Source organism: Anticarsia gemmatalis, chromosome 13, assembly GCF_050436995.1.
Source record: "Anticarsia gemmatalis isolate Benzon Research Colony breed Stoneville strain chromosome 13, ilAntGemm2 primary, whole genome shotgun sequence".
NCBI lineage: Eukaryota > Metazoa > Arthropoda > Insecta > Lepidoptera > Erebidae > Anticarsia > Anticarsia gemmatalis.
In genome coordinates, this window is record NC_134757.1 from 5,777,457 (window position 1) to 5,795,880 (window position 18,424).

The window sequence follows — 18,424 nt, forward strand, 5'->3', positions numbered from 1 at the left end:
AGTAACAATCAAAGAAAGGTGAAAGTCTTAAAACAACGAAACATGACAAATTTTCAGGGGAAATAAACGTTTATTTAATGTGCACCTTGTGCCTGCTCATCTCAATATTTTTCAAGGTGATCAACCAACGCCGATGAAAACTGACTCGTTCCCACTTTCATTAAATCCCAACACAAACTTATGATAAACCAAGTGAGTCAAAAAAAATTTTTTTTTATTATTAATACTTACAAGTATATATACGGTTTCTCAAATACATAATAATATTAAAACACTGCCGTTAGGTAATTTCAGTAACTAAAAAACTTGTTTCGTGAAACGGGGAGGAGGCCATAACAATCCCACAGCGACCACAGACAACTTAGTTGACATGGCGGAGTAATCAGCTGTTAATTGCAATGCTAACGATTATGTGTTATAATTTCAGTAGGTATTACTTAATTCAGTGTTCAATGCAACATTACTTCATTTGAGTCTCAAATGAAGCAACCCGTTTATATTTTTCTAAGTGAAATTCAAAAATTATTGAAAGAAAAAAGGAATGGCGCGATGTCCCTTGTCATCTGTCAGCTTCATTCATTCATCCATTGTGCAGAAAAAATGTGACTTGTTCGCTTTGTAATTTTGTTTTTATGTAATAAGTGCTAGTTAAATATTAGATACAACCGTTATTACATCCCAATACTTTTACGAAAGTGTTGATTACCGTATTGCATAATAAGAACACTTGTACTAACACAACAGGGCCTCGTTTACCGTACTCCAAGATATTCCCTCTACAAAGAGCTTGGTGCGGCGTCGGCGAATGAAATACTTATTTTTCTTGCGCAGTGATAGTCGGATGTTACGTTTGATGAAGAAATAGGGGTGGTTTTACATTAGTGTGGTGTGAAAGGAAGCTAGAATGTCGGGCCGTGTAAGGAAGCAGTCGGATTGCCCTGTGGGTAAGCAGGGACCGATGAGAGCGACCCTGCCGGTGTCGTCGGTAATGAAACAGAGTGGCGTGAAGAAGAACGCCAGCAACAGTCCGACCTTATCACCAACGAATGCGTGGAGGCGGATATCGCCGGATCACGCCCTTTCAGGTCAACGAAGCCCAGGAGCCGTCAATTACAAAGGTAAGTGCTTTACCTCACTTCCTACAATGGACCAAACAAAGAATTGACAAATGTAATATTCAGTTGTTGAACTGTACTATAACAATCTCAATAGTAAACATAAAATGTGACATTGTGTTTGCTGTCAAGGTGTGGTAACAAATTATTAAAATAAACCTGACAGTATTGAGGTAAAGAATAGTATTGCAGTGTTATAACTAAGGGTCCTTCCTCCTACAGTCATAATTCAGTGTGGTGTTGTTTGTTGCTTCAAGAACTTACCAATTATTTTGTATTTGTATGATTTCAATGTCATACATCAAGTTATTAGGGGTTTGGTAGTTGAGTTACAATGTTTTGATAACAGATATTATGTAAAAAAAGATAAAACTCAGGACTGTTGTTCTGGCTCCAGTGGTTTTCTTTAAATCTCTTGTAATTGATTGATGTTAAAAAGAGTGAAACCATATTAACTGATAATATGTACAATACCAGCTTCCAGAAACACTAATGTATAGCATTCTATTTTTAAATCAAAATGAAAGAATCTATAAATTCACATACATACATCTTATTACAATAAAATTACTCTGATGTTTAACCATAACTATTATTTATTATTATTTTTTTAAGTATAGTTATCTGATGTTCTAGGCAAAGGTCGGTTTGGTGCTAGTGTTATCAGGCGCACAGCTTCCCTTGACACCCTGTATCATAAAGGACAGTGGTCCAGAGACTACTATCTACATGCTGGCCAGTTGCAAGTTGATAAATCCACACAAGTATGTACATTATTTATTATTTTGTTAAATATACCATTGTAAATTGCAACTAAGTGTGAAATATGATGACCCATTGTATAGAGATTGTTGAAACTTTACATGTTTTTTTATAAGCCTATACTATACTGTCCCACTGCTGGGCATAGGGACTCTCCCAGAGGACTCTTTACTTCTTAAAATATGTGTGGAAATATCCAGAAAGTTAATCCTTTGTTTTTTCATTAAACTCAGGTCACAAAATGTATCCTAGTTATAAAGCCAATGTTTGCTGGATATCTGATGGCACTGACTCCTGTTAAATGTGGAGTAAAGAATTACAAGTGCTTGTCTACCATAGGCCTCTATCTTATTTACAGCTATCTTTATTTATTTCCAGACACAGATTATCCATTTTATCTCTGATAGGATAGATAAATGTAAGAAAGTTCTTAAAATATACTTTAGGTTTTTACACAAATGTGTAGGTGTAAGTAAAACAATTAAGCTTATCATGTATTTTCTTTTTTTCTAGACTAACAATTTTTAAAAACCAAATAAGCATTTTTAAATTACTATTTTGTAATATTTTTTACATTACTTATCTTGGTGATTCATAGTTTAGTATTAGGCTAGGAGAGGAAACCTATAACACTATTTATATTGAGATTTATTAAGGTCTTATGCAAAAAAGCATAAGAAGCTAAAATAAAAAAGGAAAAAAATACATAATGCTCCTTTTAACTATTATAAAACCTCTTTTTAAGCTAAATGAGGGCGTAAAATTTTAATCATGCCTTGTAATTTTAGACTGATGATGGGGGTGGAGCTTCCGGCCGTTCTTCTCGAGGGTCTGATGATGACAAACTGGATCGCTTCCTCCGAAGCCGTCTTCAAAGACCACACAAACCTTCTGCATCTGGAGACAATTCAACACATTCTATGAGCACAGCTTTATGTAAGTTTTCATAGGGATTAAGTAAATAATACTTTTTAATATTAATTATTTTTTTATGTTCTATAGCAGATAGCAAAAGGTAGACACTTATCTATCTTGGTACACGAAAATTTATTATTTGTGGGTCTTGAGGAGACTGGATTGAGCCAATGCAAAAAATTTTTGTTTGCGAATTGCAACCTTATAATATTAATTAATATTCTAATAAAATTTCTACTTCAGGGTCCCGTTTCGGAAGTGGCAGTGTCCCGTTAAGAGCAGCGCGGTCATCTGTAGAAGGACTCAATCAAGAAATAGAGAGACTTGTGCTCTATCCAGCCAGCGGCACTCAAACCCCTCATCTAGACCGACTAAGAGATAAAGTAAGATTTGTTTTATTTTATAAATAAATACTATGATCCACATTTACCAAACACGCCTATTACTGAAAAAAATGCTGTTTACACAATGTTTGTTCTCGTCATGGAGTAATTTTATATAGACTATGCCTGCCTCAATTAATGTATTCAACACAAATATGTTTCATCAATTTAAACTAGTAGTTTCTTAGAGTAATTTTAAACAAACGGTTTAGCCTAATACGACGATGTAGTTTAAGCCCATCGGTATTGCCTTATCGATTTTAAAGTAATATAATTTATAAAATTCTAGGTAACCCCCGAAGGACATCGCGCGCCCCTCGCCGAACTGCTGCGACGCTCCGTCAATACGCAGACTCCACACGATTTATGTCATACTGCTCATTCATCAGGTAACATGTTCTTTTACTTAGGTTATTTTTATTATACTGCAAGATTTCCTATCGATTGCGTCATCAACATAAGTGGTACAAGCACTATTTATTATATAAAACTTCTAGTACTATTTATCTGTAATCTACTCTACTTTAGAAGCAGGCAAACCATTATAAAATAAAGACAAACATGGAATGGTATATTATACTACAATGTTTAATGTTACTTTACCATTGTTGGCCTGATATTTGCTATTAAATACCTAGTCGTATTCTTACTATAGAAAAGCAATACATGTGAACTGGTATTTGGTTAGTAATAAAATATCTGTCTTTGTACCAAATTGAATTTATCGATAAGTCGGAATTTACGAGATATAATTTTAAATCTAATAGAATGTAGCTTAAATATTATGTTGAATATCTAAACAAGGTGTTGTGGATGTAGATCCACCTTCCCGGGGGTCGCTCTCCAGCGGTGGGTCCGCGGAGCTCCTAGCCGCAGGTCTATAACTAACTTACAGCTTTTAGACAACCCCTCGCAATACTATAGTTGATTGATTATGCACATAAGCCTCATGCAGACTACGAAAACCGAATAAACATCATTTGAACTTTCAGAGACCGTCAAATTGACTTTAATATGAATATTTTTGAAGAAAAAATGTTAGCAGATTCCAATCGATCTGATTATATGCATTATTATAGATGTCTTTTTTTTAATTATAGATGTCTTTTGTTAGGGTAGGTAGTTTAGATAATGCTTGAATAAAAATTCTCTGAATATCAAAATTGAATGATTTTCAATTTTTCTGCTAGTTCAAATGATGACGTGCGAATTTTAAAATTTGACGTTTCAATTAAGAATTCTGACTATTGGCAAACATACCATCTAATCTACATCGTAACAAAATTAACATAGTCTGTTTGAGCCGTAACAAGAATGGTTTGGCATTCCCAAAGCATGTGGTTTACATTTTTCTTTGCTTTTCGCTTATTGAATAGGAATATTTTTAATTTTAATGTAGAAGATAATAGCAGTAGCAAGACAATGCAAAGGAAAGTAGCAATACTCAGTTTAAGCATACGTTTTTCTAAGGCTTTTTTAAAACATTTTGATATGGTTTATTTTAAATATAGATGCCGAAAGCTATGTAATCTGTTGTCTTATTTGAATGTTGTGATTACAGGAGGCAGTGTGTGCTCGTCTCCAGATTTAGATGGCTCTAAGTTGGGCACGTCGCCTCAGATCAATCGCTTCTTGGCTCGCGAACCTCCAGATGGTTGTGAAAAGGTACTTTATCAGTGTTTTCTTTTGTGTGTCTTTTTCATACCAGCACAATGATTAGAATATAGTCAATCGTCTTTAAAGATTTTTATTAATTATTCAATTTTTCATTTATCATTACTATTGTTATATTCCGAAATTACGAAAGACTTGATAAATGTTTCAGGTGAACCTGAAAGCGGGCGAAGGAGCGTACGCGGAACCGATGACAACAGTGAAGCCGACGATACCTGGCTTCACGCTGCGGCCGTCGCAAGGCTCTGCCTTCCAGCCGCTCCAGCCCTTGCAGCCGCCGTCCCCGCCCGCCTCCACCTCGCACTGACTCCCCCCGCGTACCAACAACACATGTGTCGACTACGCTCCGGACTAGAGGGTCTCTTATTCGCCGTATTACGTTCATCTATATACCTACCCTCTCATCATGTGTCCTATGTTCGTAGAACTTAAAACTTCTGAGTTCAATTTCACCTCTACACATGTTACTTTGACCCACTATCATTTGTATCGTACAAATCGATTACGTATAGTTTAACATTCAGTATGTTGAGGTCGTGGAACATTATGTCGATATTTCGCATTGAAACAGATTAGTGATCATTTGTACAGTAACAAAATAGTTTGGTAGTCTCATAGCACAGCATAAATGCAGTAATTAATAACAATAACATAAACGTGATAGTGGCATCAAGAGATTTATCACTTATTCATAACACACGTCTTTAATCTGTTATGACAATAATAACATTCTTTAAATTAATTGTGACGAAAAATTATGTCCTTTGATACAGGAAGTATTGAATGTTTGTCAATTTCCATCAAATTTCGAGTGAGAGTAAGAAATAGGAATGTCCCAATGTATTTGAACCATTTTAGACTTGCAATTATTTTGCACAAATTGTGTACTTTGACAAACAATGCAACCAAAGCAATTTAATCACAGCATTAGATTCACTAACTATGCCAAACAGATGGCAAAAATAATTCTTATTAAATACGAGTATATAATATTATGTATTAGTTTGCCCTGATATTATTTTTAATGAATACAAGTAGGTAATGAGGGAGCTATTTTTCTAAAGTTTTTATTTAGGTATTTTATTAGCACTCACTGCTCCAGCTTAATTTGATTACATGACTGGATATATATTTGATCTCATTTTATGTATTATTTTAAAATTATGTACATAACACTCCATGTTGCAAACATAGAATTTTAAAGTGTTATAGTATGATAAGTGATTATTAATTTTCATCATACATACATAAGTTTTTGTTTAATTTAAATCATTGAAGATAAATTACTTCGGACCAAAATTCTGAAAGGGCCAGATCATCTTATTTGTGGTTATGGATATATCGGTTGCTAGAACGATTTTCTAATGCAAAAGAGCTTTAACTTGTGGGATTTGATAAAAGAAAGTAAGTAAGAAAATAGACTGAATTTTTAAACTTTACTCATACTTTGATACAGGTAACTTGACTTTATTTGTTATGTAGTGTAGTGTACTATAAAGTGCCTATTATGGACATGCTTACGTATTTGTTTACTCTTGTATTGACTTGTTTATGATCAGTAATAGATTTGTGTTGGTATGTTTTGATAATATATGTTACGTCAGTATCTGTATCAGGTACATGAGGTATTTGTTTACATGACGTTCGTTTAGGGAAGTTTGAACCGCACTCGTTGGATTTCTCATTTTGGCCAAAATGCATTTTTATCATCGAGACTGATAATGTAGTATGTTGACAACTTACACATAAACATAGTTAGATCTGCTTTTGGACATACGCAATTATTTTTTAAACCTTTTTTGAAATTCGACGGCAAATATATATTTTGGATGGCTCACCTTTGGAATATATAGTATTTTAAATCTTATCATTGCTCAAACAAAATTTTTATTAAGAGCCACACTTATGATATACGCCGAATTTGAAAATGTAAACTTAGTGATTATAATATTTCCAGTTGCTGGTGTAAATTAGTACATATTGATTATATTGGTTATTCAATAAACAAATGTGATAATGTAAGTGGATCGGTCGAATCTGAATGTTGATCGTGACTCGGCAACTTTCGGTACTGCGTGCGCGCAAGTGCTGTGACTGCGTCGTGACGTGTTGCACAAAGTGAACAGTATCCGTAAGTTGTGTAGAATTATCGAAGGTGCTGCGTAGTGACTATAAGTGTGTACAGACTAACCGACTTGTGACAATGGAGCAGGGTGTTTGGGATGCGATTATATTGTGTAGGCAATCGCACTTGATGGCAGAAATCATTTTTGAATCGAACTGTGAATGACACGCTAAATCAGATTCTGGCGCTAAGAGGAAAAGATTTGGAAATGTACAAAAAAGTATTTTCATCTATCATTTTTCACATACATAACGATTATATGTACGTTTGATATTATATGTTATATAATGCCACTCCAGTCGTTAATGATTTCACATTTTTAATAGTTATTATTAAATATATTGTGCTAAAACATTAACATGGAAAAAGAGCCGAGCCAATAATTAAAATTCCGGATTTCTGTGTAAAATGTTTCTGAAATAAGTGCAATATATAGCTGTAATTTGGAATAAATATACAAAGCAAACAAGTATGATGTAAATTTGAGGATTATCTGTATACTTTGTCGTGTTAATACTAATTGTCTTCATGGATCCACTATTGAGTTGCTTGATTGTTGTCGTGGAATCACGTTTCTGTAACGTAAGCTTTATGATTATGTTCGCATTGCTTCCTAACAGCTTCCATGTCGCTTCTAGACTCCCCACACTTGGAATCCAAAACAATATTATGCTTTACTAATAATAGACTTATGTCACAGGTCCAGGTTGTAATTTAGGATTTATATAAGCCTCTCCCAATGTCGTTACCTAATTTAAGGTTTAGTAAGTTTTAGTAAAGGACCCGAAAAATTATTAGCTGTTAATAAATGTGTGCTATAAAACGGTCCCCTTACAGTTTAATTTAAAGTAAACCACTGGGATGTGGACGAGGGTTCCTAAATAAAGTTGTCTCGCACCATCGCCCATATTGTCCCCACTGTTTGTTTGAACAGACTATACTGTAGGAAGGACATCTTTATTTAAGAACTTGAAATGTTTTTAAAGTACATAAAAATATTTTTATATGTTCAGGGTAGGAAGGGTGAGTTGTACCATAAAAGTAACTTGGCTAGGACCTTAGATTTGATAGTTCTTTTATAGATGGTTAATATTATTTTAAAGTTTGCTTTTAGATGAATAATAAGTTTTAATTTTTATTAATACAATATTAGATTAAATACTAACATTTAAACTAAACCAAAAGTGCCCATTGAGATAAGTTTATAATTCAAGCAAGCCTTTTGTTCGGCATTTTGTTAAAGAATAATGTTTAGGCAAACAAAATTAGAAATTAAGGAAAATTATCGAAGGATTGTTGAGTTTTAAGTTATCTAAAATTGTTGAGGTTTATTGATAAAAAATTCATTTAGTTTTTTTACAAATAATGTTCAACAAAGGGCTTGTTTAGTTAGAGGCATTAATTAACATCAATATTAATAGAATCTACTTTTAAGTAATAATAAGAATGGTTTTATTATAGTTTTGTTTCAGAGAAGAAATTCTAATTACTATTTTTGTTTCCAATATTTTATCACTTTTATCTGTTTTCACTGTAATGTATCTTGCTGTATTGCAGACATATCCAATATACAGACTGATTTAACTTAACGATTTTTATTTTACATACTCCTAATAACCCATAGTAATAAAATAGTTAATATCTATGATAAACACTAGGCCTTTATTTAACAGGAATAATAATACACCAAGTTGTTGACAAAAGCTATTGAATAAAACAAAATGTTAGAACTGAAATTGTATTTTAAAAACCCCAGTCTTAGTAAATTAAAAGAAATTAGAACTTATATTTATCTAGTATTGTAAACTGCGCTTAGTTTGTATATCATCCAGTAGTATCCTTAGTTCTTCATCTTCAAACCTTCCTTCCAGAGATGGAATCAAAGCTTTAGCTTCCTCAGGTGTTTCAGGGCATAGATTTGCTAAACTTGCCACTTCAAACTTATGTAGTTTCTTTGATTGGAGGAGACTGAAAATTAAAAGTGCATATTAGTATTGTTAATCACTTCGCTAGTTTGTTATTAACAATGCATAGTCAAATAAGGATATATTTAAAAGACAACAATAATATAGTTGGACCATGGTAGAGAGAGTCCAATTCATGATCTACTTTTTTAGATGCTTGTGGGAATATTGGCAAGTTGTTTTAAACATACAACAACAATAATAATAACAATAAATAGTGGCATAATAACAATAGCAAATGTAAATCAACTAGCGAGTAAACACAGTATTACTTGATTTTTGGTTTTTACTACTCAATTCTCAGGATATGTAGGTTACTGTATAAAATATTTTATCAAATCAGTTTTCCATACATAAACAGATTTAGACAACTATAATCTCATTAACTTTTGTTGTTACTTACTTTCTAACAGCAGCTATAGTTTCTTTGTTTTTAAACTTTTTAAACATGTTAGTGTAAGTGAGAGTCTTCATGAAAACCTCTGAGAATTCTTGTTCTTCCTCCGCAGATTCATTCTGTGCTTTTCTATGTTCTAGTAACATGTCTACTTCTGATATTAGTAACGTTTCACCATTTTCAAACTCTGAAATACAAAAAAGAATTAGTAGATTTCAGGTGTAAGTCTATTGTAGTTAAATGTAATTTTAGGTTACTTTTGTATTATCAATTTACCTTTAGGAAACTGCAAATCTGCAGCATCTTCTTCCACAACATCTAGAACAGGTCCTGCCATGATGTAGTAAATTACAGGCGTAGTTATCTAGCACTGAAAGTGAGCGGTAAACTTCTGAAAATGTAAATTACTGTGAAAACAAGCATATACTCAATGAAGGAAAATTGTAATTATGACAGTATACAGTCGCTATTTTCTGGTTTTTTTAAGGTATGTGTAACTCACTCAGTAACAGTAAGCTCTTAATAATTTCCAACTCAGTAAACAATTTTCATATATTAACATTTATCAACAGCTCATCGCGCCTGGTTCTTTGGTTTGACTTTGATGACAGCAACAGCGTCAGCCTGTGAACTTGACGCCTGCTGCCACATGGGGTATCAGGATTTTTAGGAACAAGATCAACGAAAGGTACCTTTTTCCTTCCTGCAAAATCATCACAATAAAGTCTACTAGAAGTCAGTAGGTAGATTCATTTATTTTTGTATGCATAGGTAAGTACGTGGGTATCAGGTTTTTATTCTTAATTTTTCTTTATTCGTTGGATATGATAGGTTACTAAACGAAATCCTAAGACAGCCATTTGACGACTGATTTTGACAGTTTTGACGTTTCTCTGTAACTCCTCATCCATCTTCTATTTGTTTTGATTTGTATTCACATTATTCCAGGTTAACAAACCTGTGAAATATTTTCCCCTTATCCTTTCTATAAAACCATCCAAAATTGATTGCATAATGTCTAAAACTCCTACAAAAACCGACCAATCCCAGTATAAACCGAGAGGTATCTATTTGTATATAATGTTGTGTATGTATATTTTACAATAAGATTCTAATTTATATTGACTCGTCATGAATGAACAATTACAGAAATAACTACACCAAATAAAGATCAGCATGGGATAGCAAAGTTGGTATACTCGCATGTATCAAGACTATATGGGTTAACTAATGATTGGGTGAAGATGCGAGAAAAAGGGGTACGTCTATGCAAGGCAATAACTTCATTAAAATTACATGAATGTATGGATGACTACTTTCCAAGTCAACTACGATCATTAATGGAAGGTCTACTTGAGATTTTGGAGAGTTTTAAGAATATCATTGATGGTGAGTTGTGTCAATCATTCATATAAAACTTAGAAACTGAATAGGCCTCTTTCGCACCAGAATATTTCGAGATTATTCTAAATGATGCTTGCAAAGTAAATACGCAAAGTCTACCATTGAGAAGCTTATTAAGATTTACACAACAAATATTTGAACAATTTTGTTGTAGGTATATCAAAGTAAGAGAAAACTCTTAAAGCTAATATTATTTGTTACAGCTATCAGAATTTTGGAGAGCCAACTAGTGGCCCTCTCAAAGTTGCAGCCTCCTGATGAGCCAGTTATCTCCACATGGTCAGCTGAGCAAATATCCAAAAGTGTCACAGATATATTTGAATCCCTTCAGAAAGAATACAAACTAAAAGAGGTTATCATAGGTATGTAAAATCTGAGGTATTTTTTTATAACATCTCACCATTACATCTGAAGTGTAGGGTGAAATACATCACCAGCCATCACAAGTTTTGTCACCATTGACAATGTTAATCCTGTAGGACCCATTTTCTGTTCCTTTACTCTCCGACACGACCAGTGAGAGGTCAGGTGCTTGACCATTGTGATCTCCAAGGCACGTATGTCTACAACTTCAACTTCTTAACACTGGGCAATTTCTGAGAATTCTTTAACAAAAAATTCAGAAAATTTTTTTTGGTCTAATCTGGAATTTGAATCCAATACCTGTTGCGTCGCATACACTATTGACGGTGCCGCAGAGTCAGTCGAAACACATTATGTCTTGAGTAGTGATGGCAAATCTGAGAGGATCTTTCTCCTTGCAAAAAAAAGGATGTAGGTGTGATATAGCTTAATGCATGTATAGGTTTCCTTGAACTTTAACTTTATACAGTGAACTGATACCAGCAGGAGGTAATTTAATTTTCCTTCTTATTGAATTGCTATGTATCAATCGTCCTAGTTTCTTTATTACTTCGGTATGAATGACTTAAATCAGCTATGAACCAAGACCAACTTGACATAGTATTGATATAGTTTAAAATAAAGACTTTTTTAAAATTAAAGAAATACCTCAATAGTCATTCATTACAATAAAGCAAATACCTATACCGCGCAGAGTTCTCGGGTTTGGATCCCGGAGCGGATTTCATTTTCTTTTCTCTGAAGGCGAAAACATTGTGATAATACCTTGTATGCCAGATTTTTTTTTCACGCACACCTTTCAAACATGTTGTACACAAGACAGAACCCCTCCCTCAATTCGGGACTAGACCCTCGGCAAGCAATGGGGCAGTAATAGGTAAAAAAGAAAACAATTTCTAAGAGACTAGTTATAAATCTAACTATCTTTGTATTTTGTCTAAAAATATGTATGTCTTGCATTTCTATAACTTGCGGTATCAGGCCACATTAATAAAGGTTTCAGTTACGTATTTATCTCTTAAGTCTGGAGGTGACCCGTGAATTATCTGTCTAATTAATTATGTCACAGAATCACAGATAAAACAAGGAAAACCAGTCAAGTGCAGATTATCTAGATAATCCGTTTATTACAAGACTAATTCGTTTAAGTACGAATTTAAACATGTTTTTTATTTACTCTTACATTGCTGGTCACGCGGTCAGCAAAATGAGAACAATCTTAAAACTACTAATTTTGGAGACTTCCTAAGTAAACTGCATAATACCGAGAACTCGCCTTTAAAGTTAAAATATAGAAATATGACAGTTACTCTACTCTAGCAAATCGGCGAACAGTGAAAAAATCTTATCTTTTAGATGCTAATGTAGAAGATTTCTATTCTGAGGACATTATCGTTGAAAATATTCTTTTTTTCAAAGGAAAAATATAATAATTCCTCCACAATAATATCATAAGATGCGACGCCTGAGTTACTGAGTATGTGATATTAGATTAGCAACACGATGAGATACGGATTCATCACGCCACTAGTAAGTGCCACTATCGAGCAAGCATATTTACAAATAAATATTTGAAATATAGAGGATAGTACCTATCGTATTCCTGTGTACTAATCTGAATTATATCCCTACGGTTTTATTGAGACAATTTCAAATCTATATACTTACCTATTATTACCTAGTATTAGAAATAATGATCCCTTGCTTTAACGGTGAAGAAAAACATCGTGATGAAACCTTGCATGCCTAAAAAAATATTTAACACATTTCTTTAGGGCATGCGAAGTCCCCAACCTGAACTTGGCCAACGTGGTGGACTCAAGTTCTTACCCCTCCGTCGTTCGGAAGAAGACACTTGCCCAGCAGTGGGACAGCAATGAGTTAAACGGTCTCTCATACGTCCTTAGTAACACATACGTTTCGATTGTTACAGAAAACGTAGCACACTGTAGAGACGAGAAATTGATAGAAGTTTACATCAGCGCCTGGGAGCTCGAAGTATACTTCAACCATCAGTCGTATGCCTACCTGTTTGCGGAAGTAGGCCTGACTGGCGGCCCATAGCATATGGGGCGGCAACAGACATGTTCACTCCTACAAATAAGCCGAAGTTTTTTAAACCAAAAGCTCTTTAAAGTCGATGAATTGTCGTAAATGGGGTGTATTTGTTGTTGTCGTCGTCAATGTTTTTAACTCGTGTACATTTGTATGTTAATAAAGTTCGTTTTAACATTTTTTTCTTGTTTCATTGTAACTAAGTACGTCTTTTATTATTCGCTTATTAATTATTATTTTAGTTAGGTATGTGGTGCCATAGAATAACTGTGGCTTTTCTGTGAATATAGGTCCAATTCTAACTGAGCTATAATTAGGAAACCACCGCTTTACAAAAGAATGTAACATTTTATCTGGTACTATATGAACGACTTTAACCGTATCTTCTAAAATATTAAGCTATTCCATCCATCCCCTTCTAAAATAGGTAAGTAAGTCCACTTAAATCGGTTGGCATTTCGAAACTAATTTTATATGGAGAATTTGGAAAGCTAAATTAGAGACTCTTAATAATAGAGAACCTCGACATTTCCATTAATTTACATAAGGTAATTTGAGATGCGATAGGGCCGGTGAGGTTCGTTGCCGTAGAGACGCTTACCAAACAAACCTATCGAAATAGTTACAGAAAATTGATCTTCAATGTTTTATAAACCCTAAATCCTCCGAAATCCGTACTACCTCATATAAAAGCAAAAGTAAATCGGTCTACTACTAGGTACTAACGCCTGTTACTTTTGCGCGTTAACGACTGGACAGATTCAGATGTAATTTTGTCTGTAATACTGTACAGTGGTCAATGTGGTCAATACACTGCTGCCAAAACTACCGGAGCATGTCATTTGGTTCGATTCTCAAGTCGATACATACCTACCTACATTCACCGTAAGTTGACGAATGTTTGTAAGTGCCGATTGTTACTTTCGTATAGTTCAAGGTAAAACAGTAAAGGAAGTGACAACTAATTTTAATACACACATCACTTTAAAATTTCGTAGATGTTATTATCTTAGATTTGAACCCTCCACAGCTTGCGTGGGAGGTGAATGCATAAGCCTGTAACTTAATTGAATAGAGTACTATATCTTATCTACTGTTTAGAAGATGAGAGATAGTCGTTAGATTCAGTAAAGCCTTGTAATCAAATAAATAATGTAAGAAAAGTACCTATTTGATGTGAATGAATCACGTCGTTGATTAAAAGACATTTTTAGGGTTCACAATTTCGTATGAAAATATATTTTCTTACTTGAACTTGGCGAATATGTTACCATAGCTGCCTTAGGTCGTTAACCTTACAAACAAGACGGAGCGATGTGTAGACGTTTGTACTTATAACAAAAGAGCCTAGTTAAGTGGATAGGTGGATACATTTAATTACAGCGCTGTTTAATTGGTCGAAGTAGGGAAATAGAACTTTTCCGGTAATTATAGACATTCTAAAGCTTTAAACAAAAATGATTTATCCTACGACGCACTAATAATGACTCCTTAAAGAAGTAAGCATTTTAGTGGAGCAAATAAGTATTACCCGATAGTTAGGTAGGTCTAACTATCGTGTCTAAAGTTAGCCTATCGAAATTTCTTTTCAGGTTACCCTTGCCGGAAAATTTAATTTAACAGCGATTTTATACAAACCTCCCGCAAAACTAGGCTAAACGGTTTATCGATTTATAACTACCCTTGTTTACATGACGAGTCGTTAAAAATCAAAGACATGGACGGAGTAACGATCTTACGCAACGACCTGTCAACGGATATTAATGTGCATATTTATCATTATAAACACCTAGTTTTGGGTTTACGGCATTAATAAATATAAATAGAACGTGGAAGGAAGGGCTACGGTACAAGGTGTCCCTGCGTCTGTCGAAAATTGACCTAAATTCGTACACGAAGGCGTTGCCCCGCTGTCATTTCACGCTCAATTTACTTTCTGCTAAGCATATTTCCGAAACGATATATTTGAAAATTTTCACAATTTCTATTTATGAAAATGTGTTTATCGTATCAGACAGGTACGCGTCTCGTTATTTCTCCCGTTTGAAGTGTAACCGCTTCGTCGACGCACTTAATTCGTTCTCGCGATCTCATAAAGTGTGGCTGGGAGACGTGATAAATTGCACATTTATGATGAGTTCGTAAATGCCTATCTACAGATAATATATTTTCTGATCATAAGGTAATTACGGTTACCAAACTATGTACTAAAAAAGTTATCAATGCAATATGATTATACACATCGGTAAGCTTAACTTCAAATGTTCCTCATAGTAACATGAGCGGAGAGCGGTGCATGCGAGCGGAGCATGTCCAATGTCAAAGCATAATCAGCAAGTTGCCATGTCTACCGAAAATTGCGCAAGTATAGCTCAATATTTGTCATATTTTCGTAAGTTAGTAGGTGACAAGGTGACTCAGGTGAATTTATCACCTAAACAATAAAATAAACGTATTTTAAAATCTTAAGAAATTAGAACTGCATTTCTAAGTGGCTCAAAAATAGAACGAAACATACTCTTTTTTCTAAACATGTTACTTGTACTAATTAATACTTTATATTGGCTAGCTACTCGGGCACTTACTCGTGTCTATACTTTTCCGCGCAAAAGGAAATCGCAGATGTATTAGGAATATTTGCAGCAGTGACATAGGTAGAAGGTTTGTGTTATTCAATATTTACATAAGACTTAAGCGTCATTATCATTGTGATGTCTGTAACTGTATTTGTATTTGTATAGGAAATGTTAAAATTCAATATAATTTAAATAGTTAGATATACTTAGTAAGTTCCAAAAGCGGGCATACAAAAAAAGATCAAACAATGGTAAATTAAAAGGGCAGAAAACCGAGTCTCAAACTATAAAAAAAAATCAAATGAAAAAATATTAAACGGAAGACGTTACTTGCACCAATATTAATCCTTCAATTAAAATATAGGTACGAATTACATACAAGTTTATCAATTATATTAGAATAATCTTCAATTTGTTACAAAAAAATGAACCCGTGTTTAAAATGAGGCTTATTGAAAAAATAGTCTTGGCAGAGTGAGCGCATAACTCCGTTTACGCGCAATTATTATAAACTATAATTAATAACTTTATCTCCCAGATAGAGGACACCAATGTTTTTATACAGGTAACCTTTTGTTTAAGGTGGTAACCTTGGGGGGAGTCCTAAGATAATATATTTATTACAAGCAGTAAATGCTGAAGATACTTTAGACTTTACAGTGTGTGTTTAAAGAGTCAGTGTAAGTGACGAACTGAGAGAGATAAATGCTTTAAATAGTTGAATTAAAAACGTTATTTAATAAGTTATATCTGTATTATGCAAGTTTGATTCATTGTATAGTTCATCTGATTATCCGAGGGGGTATGCAGAGATGTATCAATACAACAATGTTTCATCAGGTATGTTCGTTCAGTCATGTTAGACGAAGACAAGCTCTTTATGTTTACCCTTATAGTTTTGGAATCTTTACAAATTTCAAGGTACTTTGCGGGATTAATAAGTAAGTAAGTTATAGTAATTATATTTTTAAATACTCCAATAAATCCAAAATAAATACAATGGTTGTGCTAGAGGCAGTATAGAAGACGCCGTTTGATACGTTATCAATACTATCAGAGGGTTTTTAATAAGCTTTTAATTAAATAACATATTTAACTGAAGCCCATTAAGAGACTTGTTAACTTTTCTTTCGTTCATTCATACAAATAGATCTTATTATCTTATGATTCATCTCATATAATCAGAACGAAGCCCCAAGGCATTTTATGATTTAAGCTGTTTAAGCATCTGACCCATCCAAAATAATGGCTTATTAATTTCGGGATCTATAACCTGATAAAACAGAGGGTAATAGGGTATACCTGTCTAGTCAATGTCTAGTGGACATTGTAAAGAAGTGTAGTGAATGTAAAGTTGCTTACATCATATGGTCCCTTGACCACGTCGGTCGTCCATCTAGTGGGAGGACGTCCCACGCTGCACTTTCCGGTCCGCGGTTGACATTCGAGAAGTCTTTTCCCAGTCGGATGTAGGCACCAGTTATGTTTAAGCACAGTGACACTTAAATAACTTTAAAACTGTATTAGGTACTGTGAGGCAGAGAGATTAAAGACCTTTTTTAGTTTTCATATTATTTCACTTTGCGTCTCTTACTTGGTTTAGCTAATTAAAATAGAGATAAGGCCTGTAAGGTTCTTGGGGCAGACTCTCTCTAAAGACTTAGCCACTTCCACTGCATATTAGGTCGTAAGGTTCGATTTTCACAAGAAAAAAATATTAAATCCACAAAGTAGGTGCTTCGCATTTTATTTACATTGTGTCCATTAAACAATGGACATCGAAAGTTTGTTTGTCAAAGTCCTGACTACATAAGATTCGTTTTTAGTCCGAGAGTTGCCTTTTGTGAAAAAAGAAAAAAAAATAGTTAGGCAGTCGCTCATATAATATTTTCCGCTGCAGCTTATCTCGTTGCCCGGTGTCGCACAGAAGTCGGCGATGTTTGCATGCGCGTGTCGGCTGCGCACACGCAAGCAGATAGCTTCATTGTTCCCTTGCTTATGTCAACATGTTACGAAAGAACTACGTACTATGTAGAGTCGAATTTTCATATATTTTTTTAAGTAATTTGTACATAAATAGTTGTCTTTGTTTGTGATTATGTAGGGTGACCACTATTTTGGTACGGATTAGTACATTGATTTTTGTATTTTATCGATTAATTAAATTATAACCAATAAATATACGAACAAAGATATTGATACTAACAAAATCTGGAAATGTAATTTAATAAAATAAATCTATAAAAATCCCAAAAAAAATATATATGCTGCAAGGGGTCTATCCCACTAGTCCCGTTGAGTTGTCCCGTGACGGGACAACTGGCACTATTTTGTCCCAGTTGTCCCGTGGCGGGACAAGTGACACTGTTTTGGTGCCAGTTGTCCCGTTGCAGAAAAATCACGGGACTAATGGGACAGATAGAAGGGTCAAAACAACTGGTTCCACTGAGTTGTTGTGTGACAACAGGTACTTGGTACTTTGGTAAGCTAGCAGATGTTATACAAACTAGTACATTTTAACAAGGGTAGATATTATCTCAAATGGAATATGCACTATACTTGTGTAAATAAATTGTAAAACCAAAGGTATTTAAACCTATATCTTAGTAATAATACTCAAAGTGTACACAGGGATAGTTACCGGATTGTGTCCCATTACATCTTTGTTATACTAAAACTGTCTAAAAGGGT

At 34.1% G+C, this 18,424-nt stretch overlaps 3 protein-coding genes across 7 annotated transcripts; 2 read left to right on the top strand and 1 right to left on the bottom strand.

Moving 5' to 3' along the window:
- The first annotated feature begins 319 nt into the window (after window positions 1–319).
- LOC142977527 (glucocorticoid-induced transcript 1 protein-like) lies at window positions 320–8,559 on the top strand. 3 transcript variants are annotated; one of them, XM_076121452.1, is made up of 8 exons: window positions 320–426; window positions 832–1,118; window positions 1,752–1,879; window positions 2,666–2,813; window positions 3,036–3,175; window positions 3,465–3,564; window positions 4,737–4,840; window positions 5,001–8,559. In XM_076121452.1, the coding sequence occupies exons 2-8, from the start codon at window positions 905–907 to the stop codon at window positions 5,154–5,156; spliced, it is 990 nt and encodes a 329-aa protein (XP_075977567.1). In that variant the 5' UTR covers window positions 320–426; window positions 832–904; the 3' UTR covers window positions 5,157–8,559. The 3 variants fall into 3 exon arrangements, with proteins under 3 accessions (XP_075977567.1, XP_075977566.1, XP_075977568.1); XM_076121451.1 differs by having other exon boundaries at window positions 355–426; window positions 745–1,118; XM_076121453.1 differs by having other exon boundaries at window positions 413–430.
- Window positions 8,560–8,698: 139 nt separating this feature from the next.
- On the bottom strand, window positions 8,699–9,996 carry Polr2D (RNA polymerase II subunit D). 3 transcript variants are annotated; one of them, XM_076121454.1, is made up of 4 exons: window positions 9,838–9,996; window positions 9,612–9,726; window positions 9,342–9,522; window positions 8,699–8,942 (listed from the first exon to the last, which is right to left on the bottom strand). In XM_076121454.1, exons 2-4 carry the CDS (start codon window positions 9,670–9,672, stop codon window positions 8,768–8,770), a joined length of 417 nt encoding a protein of 138 aa, XP_075977569.1. In that variant the 5' UTR covers window positions 9,673–9,726; window positions 9,838–9,996; the 3' UTR covers window positions 8,699–8,767. The 3 variants fall into 3 exon arrangements, with proteins under 3 accessions (XP_075977569.1, XP_075977571.1, XP_075977570.1); XM_076121456.1 differs by having other exon boundaries at window positions 9,612–9,705; window positions 9,838–9,991; XM_076121455.1 differs by having other exon boundaries at window positions 9,612–9,742; window positions 9,838–9,945.
- A 216-nt stretch (window positions 9,997–10,212) lies between these two features.
- LOC142977633 (uncharacterized) lies at window positions 10,213–13,337 on the top strand. Its single transcript, XM_076121681.1, has 4 exons — window positions 10,213–10,398; window positions 10,485–10,724; window positions 10,943–11,101; window positions 13,036–13,337. The coding sequence occupies exons 1-4, from the start codon at window positions 10,350–10,352 to the stop codon at window positions 13,164–13,166; spliced, it is 579 nt and encodes a 192-aa protein (XP_075977796.1). The 5' UTR covers window positions 10,213–10,349; the 3' UTR covers window positions 13,167–13,337.
- The last annotated feature ends 5,087 nt before the right edge of the window (window positions 13,338–18,424 follow it).

Excerpts from the sequence above, each read along its gene's own strand:
- Polr2D (XM_076121454.1), bottom strand. The coding sequence starts at position 9,672 with ATGGCAGGACCTGTTCTAGATGTTGTGGAAGAAGATGCTGCAGATTTG. Across the intron at positions 9,523-9,611 it reads AGATTTGCAGTTTCCTAAAG|AGTTTGAAAATGGTGAAACG; the intron begins GTAAATTGATAA and ends TTTGTATTTCAG. Across the intron at positions 8,943-9,341 it reads ACTATAGCTGCTGTTAGAAA|TCTCCTCCAATCAAAGAAAC; the intron begins GTAAGTAACAAC and ends TTTAATTTTCAG.
- LOC142977527 (XM_076121452.1), top strand. The coding sequence starts at position 905 with ATGTCGGGCCGTGTAAGGAAGCAGTCGGATTGCCCTGTGGGTAAGCAG. Across the intron at positions 3,176-3,464 it reads TAGACCGACTAAGAGATAAA|GTAACCCCCGAAGGACATCG; the intron begins GTAAGATTTGTT and ends ATAAAATTCTAG. Across the intron at positions 4,841-5,000 it reads CTCCAGATGGTTGTGAAAAG|GTGAACCTGAAAGCGGGCGA; the intron begins GTACTTTATCAG and ends TAAATGTTTCAG.
- LOC142977633 (XM_076121681.1), top strand. The coding sequence starts at position 10,350 with ATGTCTAAAACTCCTACAAAAACCGACCAATCCCAGTATAAACCGAGA. Across the intron at positions 10,399-10,484 it reads ATCCCAGTATAAACCGAGAG|AAATAACTACACCAAATAAA; the intron begins GTATCTATTTGT and ends GAACAATTACAG. Across the intron at positions 11,102-13,035 it reads ACTAAAAGAGGTTATCATAG|AAAACGTAGCACACTGTAGA; the intron begins GTATGTAAAATC and ends CGATTGTTACAG.